At 46.8% G+C, this 19,671-nt stretch overlaps 1 protein-coding gene across 1 annotated transcript; it reads right to left on the bottom strand.

Moving 5' to 3' along the window:
- Positions 1-14,485: 14,485 nt before the first annotated feature.
- On the bottom strand, positions 14,486-18,106 carry LOC125759518 (uncharacterized). The gene is made up of 4 exons (XM_049418389.1): positions 17,927-18,106; positions 17,732-17,874; positions 17,449-17,611; positions 14,486-14,842 (listed from the first exon to the last, which is right to left on the bottom strand). The coding sequence occupies exons 1-4, from the start codon at positions 18,104-18,106 to the stop codon at positions 14,486-14,488; spliced, it is 843 nt and encodes a 280-aa protein (XP_049274346.1).
- Positions 18,107-19,671: the final 1,565 nt, after the last annotated feature.

The raw sequence follows: 19,671 nt of genomic DNA, 5'->3' as shown, positions 1-19,671 counted from the left end.
TTGAACAGGCGTCCGCACACAGCCCATCATGCAGAACAGGGTGGATGGGCGACCGCGTGAGGCGCAAGAATCTACCGCTCGCCTGTCCCTTGACTATGCGCAGAGAAGCGCGCGATGGCAAGACCGACCATGCGCGGAAGGAGCAGCTGATATTGCTTTTTGTCTGAGCCAGTCTGACAGCAATGACGGGCCGTTCTGGAGTGTAGATCTACACACTTTGGAGAACTTTTACTTGACATTCGAGAATCATAGAACCCTAAGGCTACCGCCAGGAAAGGGCACGCAACTTTTTTACCTCGGTGAATTTTTTGTTCGGCCAACTCGAAAGCACCTTGTGTGTGTGTGTGTGTGTGTGTGTGTGTGTGGTGTGTGTGTGTGTGTGTGTGTGTGTGTGTGTGTGTGTGTGTGTGTGTGTGTGTGTGTGTGTGTGTGTGTGTGTGTGTGTGTGTGTGCGCGTGTGTGTGTGTGCGTGTGTGCGTGTGTGCGTGTGTGTGTGTGTGTGTGTGTGTGTGTGTGTGTGTGTGTGTGTGTGTGTGTGTGTGTGTGTGTGTGTGTGTGGGCGGGGAGAGGTTGCAGAAAATGAGTGAAGCAGCGACGTGCTGACCACCGAAATCCCGCGTGGTGGCCTCCCACTGCGCATGAATGGTCTTCGGCCCCAACGTAACGGTGACGAAGTTACACTTTGGTTCTACCCTTTGGGAGTGAGCGGCTTGCCGCGTGCAGCGTACTCTTCTGATGTTTTATTGGTTCTATGTCGTCCGACGTTTTATTGGTTTTATGTTCGCGCGCTGGCGACTGCGAAGCTTCGGCCCAGTTCCTGGGAATGTTTCTCTCGTCGCGTGGTCTTTAGCGGCTGGCTCGATCGTCTATCTCGTGCATGCCGCCGGCAGCTATCGACAAATCTGTCTTTTGACAACCGGTTGCCTGGATAGCGGGGAAGAGGACCGAAACGCAGTGAACACGAGTGCTGCAGTGGCGCCTGTCCGGTGCCTTCGATGGTTTCGTTTGGGCAGGCATCTCTTCAACATGCGAGTTATCTCCGCGGGTATCGGTTTATAACATTTATTATAGTTCAGTTTCACAGCCGCCGCACCGATAATGTCTGTCATGCAATAAACGATATGCGTACTACATCTAGCGCAACACTTGATGCGCCCGCTGAGCCTGCCTTCGCCCCTACGACCACGGTTGACTTGTCCCTATTTGTGTGCAACACAGCAGTACCCCCAAGCACTTGAGTGAACGGCTCTTCAACATTGCCAACGAAGTGCTGACGAGAAAACAGGTTCCTCAGTCGGATACCAACATCGAGATGCGACTCTTGCTGAGTGCGAACAAGGGACATTGCTACTGAGTTGCGAATATGTATCCTGGACATTATTTTCTACTCACACTAAAATATTGAATCAGCACTCATTAAGGTTTCGATGTGGTTTCCTGTGCAAGAAACTTATTTATAATGGCGCATGTGTGGGAATTTCAATTTGAATGTCTGAAGCGCAGTATTCTGACGGCGCATTTGAAGACTGACGTCGAAAGTGCCCCATGTGTTATACTTGTAACAGACGAGCACGGAAGTTGTAGTTAGCCACGGTGGTCTAGTGGTTATGGCACTCGACTGCTGACCCGAAGGTCGCGGGATCAAATCCCGGCCGCGGCGGCTGCATTTTCGATGGAGGCGAAAATGTTTGAGGCCCGTGTACTTAGATTTAGGTGCACGTTAAAGAACCCCAGGTGGTCAAAATTTCCGGAGCCCTCCACTACGGCGTCTCTCATAATCATATCGTGGTTTTGGGACGTTAAACCCCAAATATTATTATTATTATTATTAAAGTTGTAGTTAGACATGTCTGTAACATGGCCGGTGGTCTCTAAGAAAATTCATCTAGGACCGTTTCTTCAGATTCATTTTATCTACATATAAGCTACTGCCGGCGATGTGAAATTCGTAAATTATATGTGTAGCTCAATTTGAGCTTTAAATTGCTCACTTTATTTCGCCTCAGGAATACCCGACACTACATTTCGATTAAAAAGTCAAATGTAACGTTAATGTAACGACACGTTCCAATTTTCGAAATGTAACTGGAACGAGTTCCTTTCGCATTGAAGGAACTTGTAACGGGAACTCGTTCCAAGATTGGGAAGGAACGAACTTGCGTTCGTGTTTTAGAGGAACGTGTACAACACTGTACACTGGGATTACGCATGTTTATGATTATGCCGAGATTTGTGCCCAATGATAATCGCATCTGAATTCGCGAAGCCATCGAAAATTTAACTGCCGCCTTGGTGGGGGACTTCGGATTAATTTCGGCCACCTGGGGTTATTTAACGTGTACGTAAATCTAAGTACGCCGTTGTTACTGCATTTCGCTCCCACCGAAATGCAGCTGCCGTATGCGTGAATCGAACCCATGACCACGATCTCAGCAGCGCAACACTTCGGCCTGCTAAGCAATCACGGCGTGTCGTATGCAAGGTCAATATAAACGCTCAGTGCAAACATGCAGCTTAATTCTGTTTACAGGGAGCCGCGACGGGAAATGTACCGCAATCAGCTGAATTAAACACTTAGTACTCACGGTACGTTATTTAAACTGTGGTGTAATAAGCCCACATGCTCCGCTGCTGTCACATTACAAATGGTTGACTCGGAAAGCTAGCGCGCTATCTCGAAACGTAGAGCGGCTGTCTATTTGTTGTAGCTTCGGTTCACAAATGCACTTCCCTTTCAAATGAGCACGATCATCGCGTTTCTCCCCGTTAATAGTTTGTAATACTGTGTACGACAAAAATTACTCCAAGGTAACAAGACCGCGAAAGCATCGCATGCCATAATCCACTCTTGACGCCTCTGCTCCTCGCACTGCTTGCATTGGAAACGGTAGAACATGACAGGAAGTTTTCGGCTCTTCGTCATTTTTAAACTTTTGTGACAGTTCACAATGGAGCAGGACTGCATGCCTGCTTTCGAGTACGACGAAGGAAAGGCCCCCATAGCGTGAAAAATGCGAGATAAAAGCCCCGGGGAGCACGTTCTCCGCGCGCGCAATGGGAAAACCAAGCAAGAGCGACCCGTCCGAGCTACCGGAGGTTTCCTCTCTCTCCGCTGGGGCGGTGGACGGCGCTGCGCAAACTTGAGAACTTCAGAATGGATTTCGAATTGACAGGCGGTTAGACGATAATCTGTTTGTTCTTACCCAGTGTATAGAAATATCGAAAATAGAAAACAGGCCCTTATACGTAGCTTATCTAGATATTACCGGGGCGTATGACAACGTTAATCAGGAAATTTTGTGGGATATACTGAAAGAAGTGGGCATAGGTGACGACTGTATACAAATTTTGAGGGAAATATACCGAGAAAATACAGTTTGTATAGAATGGGAAGGAATAAGTAGCAAGGACAGCGTTGAAATTAGCAAGGGGCTGAGACAGGGATGTCCTTTGTCCCCGCTGTTATTCATGCTGTACATGGTGAGGATGGAAAAAGCGCTAGAAGGTAGCAACATTGGATTTAATTTGTCACACAAGCAGGTCGGCACGATGGTTGAGCAGAAGCTTCCAGGTCTATTTTATGCTGATGATATTGTCTTATTTGCGGACAGTCAAGATGATATACAGCGACGGGCAGATATATGCGGAAGGGAATGTGAGGCTCTAGGACTAGGATTTAGTGCAACAAAATGTGGATTGATGGTATTCAATGATCACGAAGACCATGCGGTCTTTATACAGGGCCAAAAAATACCGAGGGTAAGCGAGTACAAGTACCTCGGAGTATGGGTAAATGAGGGGGATAGATATATGGAGGTACAAGAGAAAGCATCGGTAGCAAAGGGAAAGAGGAACGCTGCAATTATGAAGCACAGAGCTTTATGGGGATACAATAGGTACGAGGTGCTTCGAGGGCTGTGGAAGGGTGTGATGGTCCCGGGGCTTACATTTGGGAACTCAGTAGTGTGCATGAAGTCAGAGGTACAATCAGGAATGGATGTAAATCAAAGGACGGTGGGCCGCCTCGCGTTGGGCGCTCACGGGAAGACGACAAATGAGGCTGTAAAGGGTGATATGGGATGGACAGGCTTTGAAGTGAGGGAAGCTCAGAGCAAAATGAGATTCGAAGAGAGGCTGAGGAAAATGAAGAACAGTAGATGGGCAGAGAAGGTTTTCAGGTATTTGTATAGAAAAAGCGTTGACACGCAGTGGAGAAAAAGAACTAGGAGGCTCACCAGTAAATACGGCTAGCAGTGCGGGCGATATGGCAACAAGGAGCATTAAGCGGAAGGTCAGAGAGGCGGAGAGGACTTATTGGATGGCAGCGATGGAAAAGAAGCCGGCTCTGAGTAACTACCGAAAGGGAAAAAAACGAAATAAGGAGGGAAAGGTTTTATGATAATTCAAGGGGAAGCGCTTTACTGTTTGAAGCAAGGTCGGGCTGCCTTAGAACGCGTAGTTATAAAGCGAGATTCAGTAACGAAGAAGAACAATGTACATGCTGCGGGGGAACTAAGGAAACGATGGAACATGTACTGATTGAATGTGGCGATATTCACCCAGGTATACGTGTGGGCACGAGTCTACATGAAGCCTTGGGTTTTAGGGACAACAATGGAAAGCTGCACACGTCCGCGATAGAAATAAGTAAGAGACGGTTAGAGTATACATAGTTTTCACGGACGTCACGCGACGTCACCACAGCCACTTCCGCTTTGCTCGGCCGCCATGTTCGGGAACCTTTCGTGACGCGGCTAACCCGGCTACCGTGTTGCGGCAGCTGGCGCGCGCATTTTCCAGTGTTATACTTAGCGCCACAGCCATGACGATTTGCGCGATGTTCGGCTGTCGTAGCAGAAGCAAGACTTCTGCGAAACCGACCCACAGAGAGTCAGGCACCGGCATGTTTTGTTTGCCGAAGGTTATCACCAAGCAGTGCGAGAGAACGCGGGCTCTCTCAGAAAGGCGCCGGAGCGTTTGGCTGGCCCGCATAAATCGGAAAGACTTGAAGAACTTGGACAACATTCGCATCTGTGGTCGCCACTTTATTACAGGTAAGATCTTTAATTTCAGTAGTTTAAACGGACTTCTTTTTCTTTTCAATAACTTTGATAAAGCTATCGCTACTTACGGCTGCGAGTCGCGCGCCGCCGATTTCTCAAGCTCCTAAGATCATGGGTCAGTTTACTTCTTTCCGTACGCGCAATGCCACTTGATAAGCTCCTAGCCCGTTCGCGAATTTGCAGGCAAACCATCTCAACTGATGGATGAAACGAATCCGGACTGGGCGCCCACACTTCACCTAGGATACCTAAGCGAATCAGGTGTGGCTTCAACATTGTCTGCGCGGTACGCCTGACGCAAGGAACGTGCCACGAAGAAAGCGGCAGCCACTGCAGTGAGTGTCACATCCTGTGAAGTATCTGGGGACGGAGAGCCTTCAACAGACTGCGACATGTGCTCAGAGCCAGAGAGACACTCGTCGCCTGAAGTCGCTTCCTTGGAATCAGTTTCAAGAACAGGTGAGTTGAGGAATTTTTGTTTTGGCTACTTTGGCTTGGAGAACTGAACAATCATTTTTATTAGTTACATGATTGACTTGGAGCATATTGGCAACCTCATGTTCTTCTTTTTGTAAGTTTTTGCAGAAGCAGTCGTGCAGACAGATTTATGCATGGACCACATGAAGAGCGTGAGCCCTGAAAACTGTGTTGTGTCAGAAGCTGAAACACAAACCGACACATCGATGCAGTTCCTTGACGTGCTTCACCAAGACAGCCAAAGACTTGCCTCTGAGCTGCAGGCTGTAAAAAACAAGAAGCTGTAGCTTGGAGAAGACGCACTCCGAGCCGACGAGGGAAAAGTCAGCTTTTATACTGGACTGCCTAATTTTTTGGTCCTGAATGCTGTGTATGAGCTGGTTGAGCCTGCTGTGAGGCACACTTCACAGAATGGCCTAGAAAAATTTGAAGAGTTTTTGGTCTTTCTGATGAAGTTAAAGTTTAACTTTCCTCTGCAATACCTTGCATATAGGTTTCATGTGTCGTGCTCAACTGTAAGCAGGATTTTTGACAAGTGGTTGCATGCTGCTTATTTGACGATGAAGCCTCTGATTGTGTGGCCTTCACGTAATGAGATCAGGCAAACAATGCCCCAAGCTTTCTTCGACTCTTTGGAGACAAGGTGGCAGTTGTTATTGACTGCTTTGAGGTAAAGCTCGAAAGACCGTCATCCATGCTGCCTAGATGCGAGACCTGGTCTCAATATGAAGGCAGCAATACAGCTAAGTATCTCATAGGTGTCTGTCCTCAAGGTGTAGTCTCATTTGTGTCTGAGGGATGGGGTGGGAGAACAAGTGACGAACATCTTACTGAACATTGTGGTATTCTTGATCATCTAACCCAGGGAGACGTGGTTCTGGCAGACAGAGGATTTGATATAGCCGACACACTGGGACTTTATTGTGCAAGGCTGCACATACCAGCGTTCACGAAGGGAAAGAAGCAACTGACAGCACTTGAAGTGGAGACCACAAGAAGACTAGCAAACGTGCGCATACATGTTGAAAGAGTGATTGGTCTTGTACGTAACAAGTACACTGTATTGAAATCTGTGATCCCGATTGACTTTGTTGCGAAGAAACACGATCAAGTCACACCGCTAGACAAGATTGTAGCTGTATGCTGCGCACTTGCCAGCCTGTGTCCTTCAGTGGTTCCTGAAAATCAAGGAACATCAGCTTCATAAGAACAATTTTGCTAAAACCTCATTCTGAAAGATGCATGGATATTTCATTCCGTAGTTAGGGCTTGTATACTTAAAAGAAGGCTTGTTTTCATCATCGACTTTCTCTTATGTTTACAGCAGGCCTCCTAGTGATCTCTGACCTACCCTGCCCTACGCAGATTCTATTTAATTGCACACTTCGATATTGCATGAGCAACTATATTTGAATTAGGTGTGTATATGTATGTATGTATGTACATATATATAATTTAGTACTTTTTTAAGCAGCAGTACTGCAATTTTCGTAATAGTGCATGCTCATATTTACTTTTGCTTGTCGCCACTGCTCTGTTATCTTTTTCTGGCTGCATTACTTTTTTCCTTGCAAGCATACCTTTCAGTTCTCGCCATTTGGAACTTTATACCATGTTTATATCCCTTTTGTTTTACAAATTATGTGTGTGTACATGTTCATTTGCTCACATACAAGGTGTGTTCACGGGGCACTCGCAGTAATGTTAATTGTGTTCTTGGTGTTTTAGGCACTTTATGTGAATTCTTTCTCTTATGTTGATTTAAATTGCAGTGGTTACAGGATGTGCGTCTTGACACGAATTTCGGATACTTGTTTATTTTTCACGTGTTTTCCCCCTTGCTTCATATGTACTGCACTTGGGTTCTTAAAGATATTTTTAAATAAAAGTAAAATGTTGCCATAATGTACTGTGGCAAAATGTGCCTCATTAGAGTAACAGTTTGAACTCCATCGTGCTCAAAACAGCTCAGGACTCTGTGATGAGCAGTGGCATTAGTTTACACTGAAAAAAAGGACATCACAACACACCTACACGCAGGCAGTGCACATAGAGCACTATTTTATTGGCTCTAGTATAAGAATGAGTGAAAGCAGCTTGCTTCACCAAGAAGGTGCCACATTTTTATCAGGGGGTACTCAAATTTTACTGCATGCACAAATGACATGTTGAAAATGCTAATACAAATGTATTCTCAGCTGTACTTGCAAGCAGCGCCAGGTAGTGCATGCACACATGAAAAAGCACTGAAATTCAGTTTTTGCAGTTGCAGACTTAAGTAGACGCAAGTGGTTGCATACAAACTAGACGCAAGGACAAAAGAATGCACTGAAAGACACACACATGCGTGTACCCATCTTTCTCGTGCTTTATTTTGTCCTTGCGTCAAGTTCACCCTGCAACCAGTCTCATCTAATGTTCTACCGACAAGCAAACTTTGAAAGTCTCTTTGCAGATTTCAGACGCAGATGCAAGTCTACCAACCACTGTAATGAAAGGCATCTCGTTTCAAAATAAAAAGAGTTACTAAATATCTCTCTGCAGGCCACCTAATCATACGGTGCTTTAACTGCGAGCTATGGCTGTTTGCAGTCTTCACAGAACCATTGTTTTTGCCGAGGAGCACGCTTAATACCAAGGCAAGTATAATGGAACCATTTGTACTTGCACTGATTTCCATCACATGCTAGCATTTTGCCAACTTCCGGGCCTTGACAATAGCAGAATACGTTTGCATTTGTGTTATTACTACTACACAGGACGGCGCTCTTTCTTGAGAAGTACTTTGCAAAGAGTTCGGGCATTATTGCACGCACAAAGAAACTTCTAGCACGTGATAGCAAAGTGTCTATAAAAGCGTCATCTCTTTGCACTCTTTCAATGTGAGTTGATGATGGAGTCCACACAATAAAGTCACAGTAAGACACATTGCAGATGGCCATCTGGGTTTGCACCTGAAAAAGGTATTGGTGAGATCGCTTCAGGTGCAGACCTCCATCGTCACCATTGTCTAGGCAGAAGTTTTGGCTGACGGCGACCTTCGGTATTCCGGTTTGTGCAAGTGAATATTGGCATTTCGCTTCTGCAACGCCTTTGCCACAGCACTTACAACTCACAGATGCGTCCGGTGTAGCTGCAAGGTACGGGTACTCGGTGCTCAAAAAGACGCCTGTTCTGGAATGTGTGAAGTCCTGATGATTTTTCTGCATTTCTCGCACATATTGTGCAATCGCATCAGACTCGTGTGCCTGTCCCCATGCTGTAGCAGCCGTTGAAAATTTGTGCTCCTCTGGATAACAAATCTTTTTCACAAGACTAACAGAAGGATTCGCTATGTTCGTCGAGCAAACATTTTTCATTTCAGAAGCAGTTACTCGGCCCGCGCGGTAGGCGTACCAGTCTGCACAGCTTGATTGCTGCCTGGTCATTTCCTCAACATGTTGAACCATCTCTGGTGTTACAGAAAGGTCTACAACAAAATTCTCAGCGCGTTGAATTAGCTCCTGAAGGTTCTCAGACTGTGCTTCAGGGCATGTCAAACTGCGAAGTAGTAGTGGCATCTTTCGGCAGGGTGATTTAAACATTTTCTGGTATTTAGGATGTACCATTAAAACTGCTGAGCGCGTTCCAGAATTTGCAAGCTTGGCGTAAAATGAATCCAGGTCTGCTGCTGTAGTGACATGTGGCTGTGTTGCTGGCAAATGTGCAGATGATGGTAGCATGCTTGCCAGGTGTACACTGTCCATCCGTTTCTTTTTCGCTTGAGCAGATGAGAAGTCTATGTCGCGCAGCCTTTTAAATGCTACATTGGAACTGTTAGCAGGCAGCCAAGAATTTTCTTTTTCCGTGCACGTTTTTGCATCACGCACCCTCACTGCTGTCTGCACTGCGAAGAGTGTCGCACCAACGTGCGAACATGCTTCCCCAGCTCCCGCCATGCAGGTGCAGTGAGCTGTCACGATGCTTCCGTCAGCATCTGCAAGGACCCATGCTTTCAAGGCTGGCTCCCGCAGACGCTGGGAGTGGTTTACCTAGAAATGAATCACAGAATTAGGAATCTGTGCCCCTGCGCCCTGGCTACGGGCCTGAAGCACGCATAAACTCGCAAGAAGCGGCCTGGGCTGCTGTTTACACACTCACCTCGGCCGACACGTTGTGACGGCAACTTCTTCGCTGCAATGCTCTTCACGAAGCCACTCGTAAAGTAATTGTGCGCGTCTAACGACTTATTTATTTTTTATTTATTTTATTTACAGGATACCTGCGTTGCCTCAAAGGCGTTATCGCAGGGGAGACATCTGTATGATCATATGCTACATGTTTTACAGTGAAAATAAGCAACAAAAATATATGAAACAAGGTTAACATCAAGATAAACAAGTGAAAGGACAATAGGTTAGCATGTTCAAAGGTAACATAAAGTTGGAACAAAAACTAGCACAATTATACATTATTGTAAACACAATCGGGAATAAAAATTATGATTATCAGGTACAGATACGTAGTCTTCCGGTAACAGGTTCCAATCTCGAGCAGTTTGTGGAAAAAAAGATCTGGAAAAATGATTTGTGTTGCAACTGTATGCGCGCACTTTCTTGGAGTGGTCGTGCCTAGTCGAGACGTAGGATGGTTCCGACAAGTAGGTGCGGCTGTTAATGCCTGTTTGATTATAAAAAATACGGTGGAAAATTTTGAGTCTTAAGTTTTTTCTTCTAGCTGTTAAAGTTTCCCAGCCCAGTAATGCTTTTAATTCAGTGACACTTTGAAAAGGGCAGTAATTACTGGAGACGAATCGTGCAGCCTGATTTTGAAGCTTTTCTATTGCTTTTATCAAATAGTCCTGATAAGGGTCCCAGATCATAGAGGCGTAATCTAGGATAGATCTAACATGTAAAAAGTATAGTGTTTCTTTGACATCTTTGGACGCTGATTTGAAATTTCTGCGAATAAAAAACAGCATTTTACTTGCTTTAGATATTGTGTGTTGGATATGTTCGTTCCATTTTAGTTTCGGCGTAAAGTATACCCCGAGGTATTTGCACTCTGGGACTGTGTTTATCGTTGTGCCTTCAATTGTGTATTTTGTTTGACGTTCCAATTTCTTGTTTGAAAAGCGGATGTGATTACATTTACTAATATTCAAGCTCATCTGCCACCGCTGACACCAATTTACTATTTTATCAAGGTCGGTCTGCAGGATTGTTATATCTGATATAGAATTAATTTCTCTGTAGACGACGCAGTCATCTGCAAAAAGTTTAATGGGGGACTGTATGTCATCTACAATATCATTAATGTATATGAGGAACAACAGTGGCCCCAGAACGCTGCCCTGGGGCACTCCCGATGATACTGTTATGTATGATGAGCTACAACCATTAAGGACTACACACTGTTTACGACCGTTTAGATAGTTACAAATCCAGTTTTCTGTTTTATTGTGTATGTTTAAGCCCTTTAACTTAGTATTTAGCAGGCGGTGACATACTGTGTCGAACGCCTTCCTGAAATCGAGGAATAGTGCGTCGACGTGTTTATTATTGTCAAGGGATTTACCTATATAGTGTTGAAATTCAACTAATTGAGTATTGCATGAGTGACCGTTACGAAATCCGTGCTGTGACGCAGTACGCGTTGCGCAGTAAAAAAGCTCATTGATTCAAGGTATTTAAATAATTGACTGTATATTATGTGCTCAAAAATCTTGCAAGATACCGACGTTAAGGAAATGGGTCTGTAGTTTTCCACCAGTCTTCTGTCTCCTGATTTAAAGATAGGATTAACAGCCGCGATTTTCCAGTCCTGTGGAACCGACCCGGTCTTATAAGACATTTGAAATACAATACATAGATACTGTGCGATAATACCATGACATTTCTTTAGCATATATGATGGAATTCTATCAGGACCGATAGCTTTTGAGGTGTCCAGGTCCCGCAAGAGACAGTCAATACCGTTTACATCTATGGTTATTTCAGGCATCCCGTCGGCGGGGCTAACATTGGAAAAAAGGGATGCAGCTGTACCGGTGACTATACCGTCAGAAAACACCGATTTAAAGTAATGATTAAACATTTCAACCTTTTCATCGTCTGTCGTTGTAGTAGTTCCATCGGATTTTTTTTAGAGCTGGAATGGAAGTGTCATCACTTCTGCTTGTTTTTACATATTTCCAGAAGGCTTTAGGGTTTTTTTTCAGGTCTGTGTTTAATTGGGCAAAAAATGATTGTTTTGTTTCCTTGATTTTTAGCTTTAGCATCCTGTTTGCATCAGCTAAGTTCTGGCGGTTAAGTGAAGTGTTATTGCTACAGAAGTTTTTGTACGTGCTTCTTGCTCTCCGTATCAACTTGCGCACTTCAGAATTAAACCATGGTTTATCTTTTTTCTTTTGCCGCAGGAGTTTTGTAGGAATATATTTCTCTAGTAGTTCTAATAATTTGCTGTGAAAGGTGGACCACAAATGCTCTGCATCGCTACTTTCTGACAGACGCTGGAAAATTGGCAAGTATGTTTCTAATTCTGCTTGAATGGCGTCAAAGTTACCTTTCTCGTACAAGAATACTCGCCGTGGGATTTGCACCCGCGTCGGGACCACTGAAATGTTTAAATTTGTAACGACTGCCTCATGGTCACTTAGTCCAGGCTGCGTTGATACCTCGGGGCTACAGGACTTCATTTGCTGCAAGGAAATGTAACTGGTTGACAGCACCAGGTAATTTATGATATCCACGTGCGTCGTTGGCGGCAGTACCTCGGCATCCGTGGTCGCGTCTATCCCTATGCGCAGCTTATGGGATCTTCGGCTGAGCCACACGGGCACCGTGCCAGTACGCCGGAAATTACGTCAAGCACGACACGAGTTCCGCGCCCCGCGCGATGCCAGACGAACGTCCGATTTGCTGGCGCCCCCTATGCTGCTCGTCTTAGCAGACGACATTTAGCAGACGACACTGCCCCTTCGCATTACGGAAACCTGAATTTCGATCGCGTTGCAATGAACACGGTGGAGCTATACGTCGACGGCAAGTGTTTTAGATGTCAGCTGACAAATGAACAGTTGGAAAACCTCCAGGCAGGTAAGCATAACATTTTAGTTGACATGTTTCTGTGTCGGAGATAACATGCGCATGCTTCGACTTTTGCGGATCTCAAGTGTTTCTATTTGCGTTTGGACTTTTTCCCTCTTTGCACGAAATATTAGATCCATCTCGAGTTCCTGGTTTCGTTGCTTCATTACAAGCGAGTGGTGATGAAAACACCGAGGGACCGGCGGAGAGTTTTGCAAATGGTAAGCTGCGCGATGCTTTCTCATTGATCAGATGCTGTTTTGGGCTTTGTTTCAAGAGATCAACGTTCATGGAGCATAATGAAGTTGTAGGCATCTCATGCTCACAAGAATGTCACACATGTACGCGATAAATAGATAAATAAATAAAGAAATAAATAAACAAACGCGTGCATATGTCTGTGTGAGCGAAACTACGTCAAGGCTTAAGATCGCTACATCCTTTGCAGGGGACACAACTGCAGAAGCCCAGTCGAAGGATACAACCTTATGGAGTGAGGGTGAAACGCGGAAGCTGCTGGAGAAATTCACAAACTGCATGCCAGAAGTTGGACCGATGAAAAAATTCAAAGACAAGAAGACCATGTGGACAGCCATCGCCGCAGAACTGCGCCATGAAACCGGCATCGAGAGGACACCACTGCAGTGCGAAAACCGCTTGAAGACGGTGAAGAAACGCTATAGCAATGCCCGGAAGCACAACAGGCAGTCTGGGGTTAGCCCCGTAGAAGTCCCCTATGCCGAAGAAATGAGCAAGCTCGCCGCCGTAGATTACAGCGTGTTCCCTGAAGTAATCTATTTATCTATTTATCTATTTAGGTGTCGGGCGCGTAGAGCGGAACCCGCCTCATATGAGCCAAGTCAGCGCCTCCGCTGGCCAAGCGAACGTACAAGCGTCTGGCGTTGACCACGGGTCGGGTGCTGCTCAAGAGACTGACGTCGCAGCTTCACCGTCAGCTTCAAAGCGACCGAGAACCTCTCAGTCGCTCGCCAACGTTCTGTGGATGATCCACAAGGACAGAGAGGAGGCTAGGGAGCGAAGACATCAAGAAAAGATGGCCCTCATCGGGCAGTTGTTTTCCGAAAAAAATTAGATGTATTGACAGATGCGAGAGATTGCACATAGTCAGCAAACATACATTAGTTTATTTTCTTGATCGTTGAGGGAAAACGTAATAAAGGTTTTTTTTTTTTTTTGTGGGTTCGTCTAGCTGCGTCCGCTCGTTGCATCTTCAGCGGAAAGAACGTATCAACTTACATGCTTTTTCGCATCGTCTAGCAGATCGTGATTTCGGTATCATCTGTGGCACTTGTTGTCGCCTACCGGTTTCCTGACCTCTGAAACTTTTAAGGAAGAAATAATTCGTTGTTGTTTCGTTGTTTGTTCGTTTTTATTGTGTACAAAACGAGCTAACATAATACATACAGCATCAGGAGGTCCCAAAGTGAGACACTGTCAGGGGGACCTCCTATCAATAGCATGGTACATAAAAGGTAAGTAGCAGCAGCAAAAGTTAAAACTGCGAACAAAAATAAAAAATGCATTCAATAGAGAGCAATGAATAGTGAAATAGAAAAAGTTAATTTACCAGAACAACATTATACAAAACTAAAAAGTACACAAGTAGGAATACGAAACAAGGAAGTGATAACAATAACAATAGTATCTGGGGTTTAACGTCCCAAAACCACGATACGATTATGAGAGACGCCGTAGGGGAGGGCTCCGGAAATTTCGACCATCTGGGGTTCTTTAACGTGCACCGCCTAAATCTAAGTACACGGGTTTCGAACATTTTCGCGGGCCTCGAACATTTTATTATACTCTAGCAGTAAACATGGCCCTAAGGTCTGCTATAATTAACAACATAATTAACATTCAGTTGAAAGATCGCGCCAAGGCGCGCCTTTTTTCCTCCCCGAGTCGCCTCAGCAACCGAGTGGTGACGGTGCTATCTTGCGTGGTTTCCTCGTCGGAGCTGTCATCCGTCCCCGACTCGTCATCCAAATCCTGTTCCCCGTTCATGATACATATGTTGTGCAGCACGCAGCATGCAAGCATGAATTTTGTTGACCTCTCTGGTGTGTGAAACTCGAGGTACAAAAGTTGCCGAAACCTACTCTTGAGAACTCCGAAGGCGTTCTCGATACGCACGCGCGTTCGGCTCAGCCTGTAGTTGAATCGCTTTTCCTCGGCGGTCATGTGCCCGTGGTCGCGGTACGGCGTCATGATGTACTCACGCAGTGGTGGTGGTAGAAACATTTATTGCCAGTGTGTGAACGTGGGGGCCCAGCCCCCTACATGGCACGTGGGTGCTCCCTCAATGTGAGGGGGCACCCTTACAAAGCGAAGGAAAGTCCCTGAAGCGCAATCCTCTTCATCGCGCAGGAGATGATCCGGCGCTGATCGAAAGCAGAAGTGCTGGTCATGATGGACTCCCAGTAAGACACCGCCACAGCCGGTGATGGGGGATGAGAGAAGGTGGGGCATGTGAGGAGGATGTGTAGGAAATCTCCTGGTTTGCCGCAAAGTTTGCATGAAGAGAAGAATTGGTCTGGGTATCGGGCGTTTAGTAATATGGGGTATGGAGCAGTTTGAGTTTGTAGGCGTCGCCAATGTGCGGCCTGTGCTATGGTTGTGGGTACGCCGCGTCTGCAATTATGTGGAAGCGGCCAGCCTCGCAGATTACAGGCAGCTTTGCGCTCACAAAAGATAACTCATAGACGTTTGAGTCATGACAACGACCCGGCGGTCCGCAAAATACATCTAAAAATAATCTATCTGCATTGCAGATTCCCTGCAGTGTGTACGTCGGGGTGTCGTGCCTGTCGACGAAGCTGGCCTTGACTTTTTTGTTAGGGCACCGGGTCCGAATATGTGTCCCGTCCATTGCGCCAAGGACGTTCGGGAATCCCGCTATCTGAAATAAAATACAACAGGGAACATATTGGTATAGTGCAGCTCAGTTTGAGCATAAAGAAAAGAAAAGAGGCTTCAGCGAAGAAGGAAACACAGGCAATAGGATGAGCGCTAATGACAACGTATTGGTATAGCGCAGCTCAGTTTGAGCATAAAGAAAAGAAAAGAGGCTTCAGCGAAGAAGGAAACACAGGCAATAGGATGAGCGAATACGTTGTCATAATGCATCAACTTGCCCATTCTGCAGTACTTGTCAACAGGGAACAGTAATCATTGGTAGCTTAGACCATGCGTATGTGATAGTGTCTAAATTTCCAACGTGAAAACTGTTGAGGCGAGCGCTGCTCTTTAATTTTGCTGACCGTGAACAGGGACGTCGTGTCCCTGTTCACCAGCGTGCCCATAACACTAGCGGTGTCTTGCGCACGGGCAGCTTTGAATGACGACGAACTCCTGAGTGAAAGAACCTGCCTGAGCACCGATGAGCTGTGCCGCCTACTGGAGTACTGCCTCAAGGGAACATACTTTAGTGTCAACGGGGACTTCTACAGACAGGCCAACGGGACCGCGATGGGAGCAGCCGTCTCCGTTACAGCTGCGAACCTCGCAATGGAGCACGTAGAAGAGGCGGCACTGCGTTCCTTTATTGAAAGGCCAAAAGTATTTGTGAGGTATGTGGACGACTGCTTCTGCATCATAAAGAGAACAGCGGTAGACAGCTTCCTCGAACATCTTAACTCCGTCGACCAAGCAATCCAGTTTACGGTGGAAAGAGAGCAAGACGGAGCGCTACCGTTCCTCGATGTTTTAGTACGACGACAAGGCGAACGCATGACCTTCTCGGTGTACAGAAAACCAACGCACACCGGCAGGTATTTGCATTTCACCTCGAGTCACCCCACTGCCCACAAAGCTTCCGTGGTGTCGGCACTCTTTTCACGAGCAAGAGCCATTTGCACATCAGAAGGAGAGAGAAAGAGAGAAGAAGAGAGGATCGTGGCCGAGTTAAGAAAGAACGGATACACGACAGCTTTCATCCGCCGTGTGGCACGCCGCATGCCGAGAGATCAGCTTCCCCACCGCGGAGACGCACCTGCGAACGACACACGCGACCCTCCTCCCACACTGGCCACCCCACCGGATACAATGGTATCGAAGAAACCAGCCCAACGAGTCGTCATCCCGTATGTTCCGGGTCGAACAGCTCGCCAGGGTTCTCGGAAAAGCTGGGGTCACGGTGGTTCACAAGCCGGCCTCAACGCTCGCTCGCTTACTACCGCGGCCGAAAGATCGACCATCCCGGGAGCAACACCAGGGCGTGGTCTACAAAGTGTCATGTGCTGACTGTCCAGCGAGCTACATAGGCGAGAGTAAGTGCTTCCTGGAAAGAATGCGCCAACACAAAAACGACGTCAGAAAGATGGAAATGCAACGCAGTGCCCTTGCAGAGCATTGCGAGAAGCACGACCACAAAATTGACTTCGAGGGCGCTGCCATCATAGAAACGGAAAGGAACCTGGGAAGGAGGCTCTTACTCGAGTCGTGGCACATCCAGAACACACCTGCGAATGTGAACCGGTCCCTCGGAACAATGCCTCCGATCTACGTGCACGGCCTCCGGAATGTGAGGGAAAAAGAAAGGCGGAGCCAAAAACAAGCTGCGACGAAGCCCCCCTGATCAGCACAGTCACCCCTGAAGAAGAGACCAAGCCGGTCTCGAAACGTCGGGTTTCCTCCAAGAATTTGTGGCTGGAGGTATTTCAACTTCTTAATTCTTCTACCCAGCCAGACAGACTTCTGTCGAAATGTTTACATTTAAATGCAATTGGCATGCGCGTCAGCTTCGCTTACGTGGGCTGACCGTATGCTGGCCCTTGCACAATCGTTCATGCACAGAATACATACATACCGCCTCAAAGCACACTCGTCTGCTGTTTCTCCTCTTCTGTGAGCGGCATCTTCAGGTACTTAGGAGCAACAGCCTCGAGGAAGTCGGCGACCCGGTCCACCACTTCATGGAGCGTGCTCTCCGACATCCCAAATAGCTGGGCTACAGATCTAAATGTGGCCTTGTTCCCAGCATACCTGTAACAAATAGTCACATCCAGATCTCAACTGAAAATGTCCTCGTGACTACATTTTTTCGTAGCTTATTATAATTGTTTTCAACAACGTTCGAGCATTCTAATGTAAGCGCACTCTCACCAAAGGAAAGCTAAAATGTGTTCTTCGGCACTCTTCTGTGGCGTCCCGCCATGTGAGTGGTTCTTGGGGTATTGGGGTGAAGCAGCGAACTGCCTCGTCAGCAATTCGCAGGTACTGCGACTCAGTCTGAAGTGTCTTCTGAACTGGAAAGAAATAACGAAAACAAACGTTACAGGATCAAACGTCGAACCTGACCCAATTGCTTTGTACCTCTTCATCATCGAACGATGCCACAACATCAGCGACGAAGTTGTCCACCTTTGGCCGCTCGCGTCGATGCTCTTGGATGGTAACGATGATTGTGTCGTCTTCGCTATCCGATGAGCTACTCGATTCTAGCAGCACAATTAGCTTTTTGCAAGACGCGGCATCCATCCTGACCGTCTGCGAAAAATGCCCTCTGAACTGCGCGGCCCTCCTGCTACGTCGTCTGCTGCCGCAGTGTCGTCTGCTAGAGCGCGCTGCACGACGGGATTGCACCACGCTCCACCGTCGATCTCCGCGGTGGCGCGGTGGCGTGCACTCGTGTCGTGGCCGGCCCAGCCGAACATGCGGCACCGCACGCGTGGTGCCCAGACGAACGTACGGCACCGCACGAGTGCGCAGAGTACGCCACGAGTGCCGCCAGCCGAAGATGCCATTATACGGGTCCACTCCGCTGCACATGGCAATTTTCGCTTCATAGCGCACTCTGGTGGGTCCTACGAGCTCGTCGAAGTAGCCGGGACAAAATTCCATATCGTGCACAAGCGTCGCCTGCGAAAATGCCACCGGGACGTGCGCTGACGCAACTGCACGCTGGCTTTGCGGCTACGGCGTGTGCTCGTAGGTTCCCGGTGATGGCGGCGACTGCCCAACAAAAGTCCCGCACACCGGATATGACGTCACGTGAAAACTATGTATTGGTGGCAGAAAAGTAGAGATAAAGAACAAAAATAAATAATCGGGGGAAAATAAGGTCATTCTGCCTTAAGAGGCAGAGAGATGGACCGTGAATTTATATTTTTTTTTTGGTATAATAACATAGATTTAATCAATGTAGATAAGGTATTAGGCCAACATGAAACAAGGAAGCTTTTTTTTTTTTCTTCGAGCCTGGCGGCAGACATGTCACCGCCCCGTTTTAAAGGGGACGCTCATAGCATCCATCCATCCATCCGTTGGAGGCTTACGGCCTGAGCAGCCGCCGGGAGCATGCCGGGAGTACAATGGAACTTTTTCTATGCAGTCACGACGGTAACGACGGCGCGCTCCGCGTGAGGGCGTCGCGAGCCAACCGCCCAAAGCGCGTTTCGCCGCATGCGCTTCGTGCTGTGCCCGGCCAATTTCTCGTGCTAATTACTTCTTTCGGTTGTAGCAAGCGGTGAAGGGTGCGTGTGAGGACAGTCTGCTTTCTCGGCAATAGAAGACGCACACGCAGCGCTACAACAACAATATTTTAAATGCGAAGCATTTCTTAGCGAACTTCTGCGACTTTGAGCGTATCTATCTATCTATCTATCTATCTATCTATCTATCTATCTATCTATCTATCTATCTATCTATCTATCTATCTATCTATCTATCTATCTATCTATCTATCTAGCCGCCTACGACTTTGTGCTCTCCTGGCCGTTTCGTTAATCGGATGTATACCAAAATTGGTGTGTCATAACATGGCCTTATTACGAACATAAATGACAGGTCATATCATGAAAATCATGACACGCATGTCATGAACAGCATGATTTACATTCCACGGCCTTTGGGCTCCCTGGCCGTTCCGTTAATCGGATGTATACCAAAATTGGTGTGTCATAACATGGCCTTATCACGAACATAAATGACAGGTCATATAATGAAAATCATGACACGCATGTCATGAACAGCATGATTTACATTCCACGGCCTTTGGGCTCTTGCGGCCGTTCCGTTAATTTCATATATACCAAAATTTCTAC

Source organism: Rhipicephalus sanguineus, chromosome 8 (genome assembly GCF_013339695.2).
Source record: "Rhipicephalus sanguineus isolate Rsan-2018 chromosome 8, BIME_Rsan_1.4, whole genome shotgun sequence".
Taxonomy (NCBI): domain Eukaryota; kingdom Metazoa; phylum Arthropoda; class Arachnida; order Ixodida; family Ixodidae; genus Rhipicephalus; species Rhipicephalus sanguineus.
This window is presented reverse-complemented; position numbering and strand designations above follow the sequence as displayed.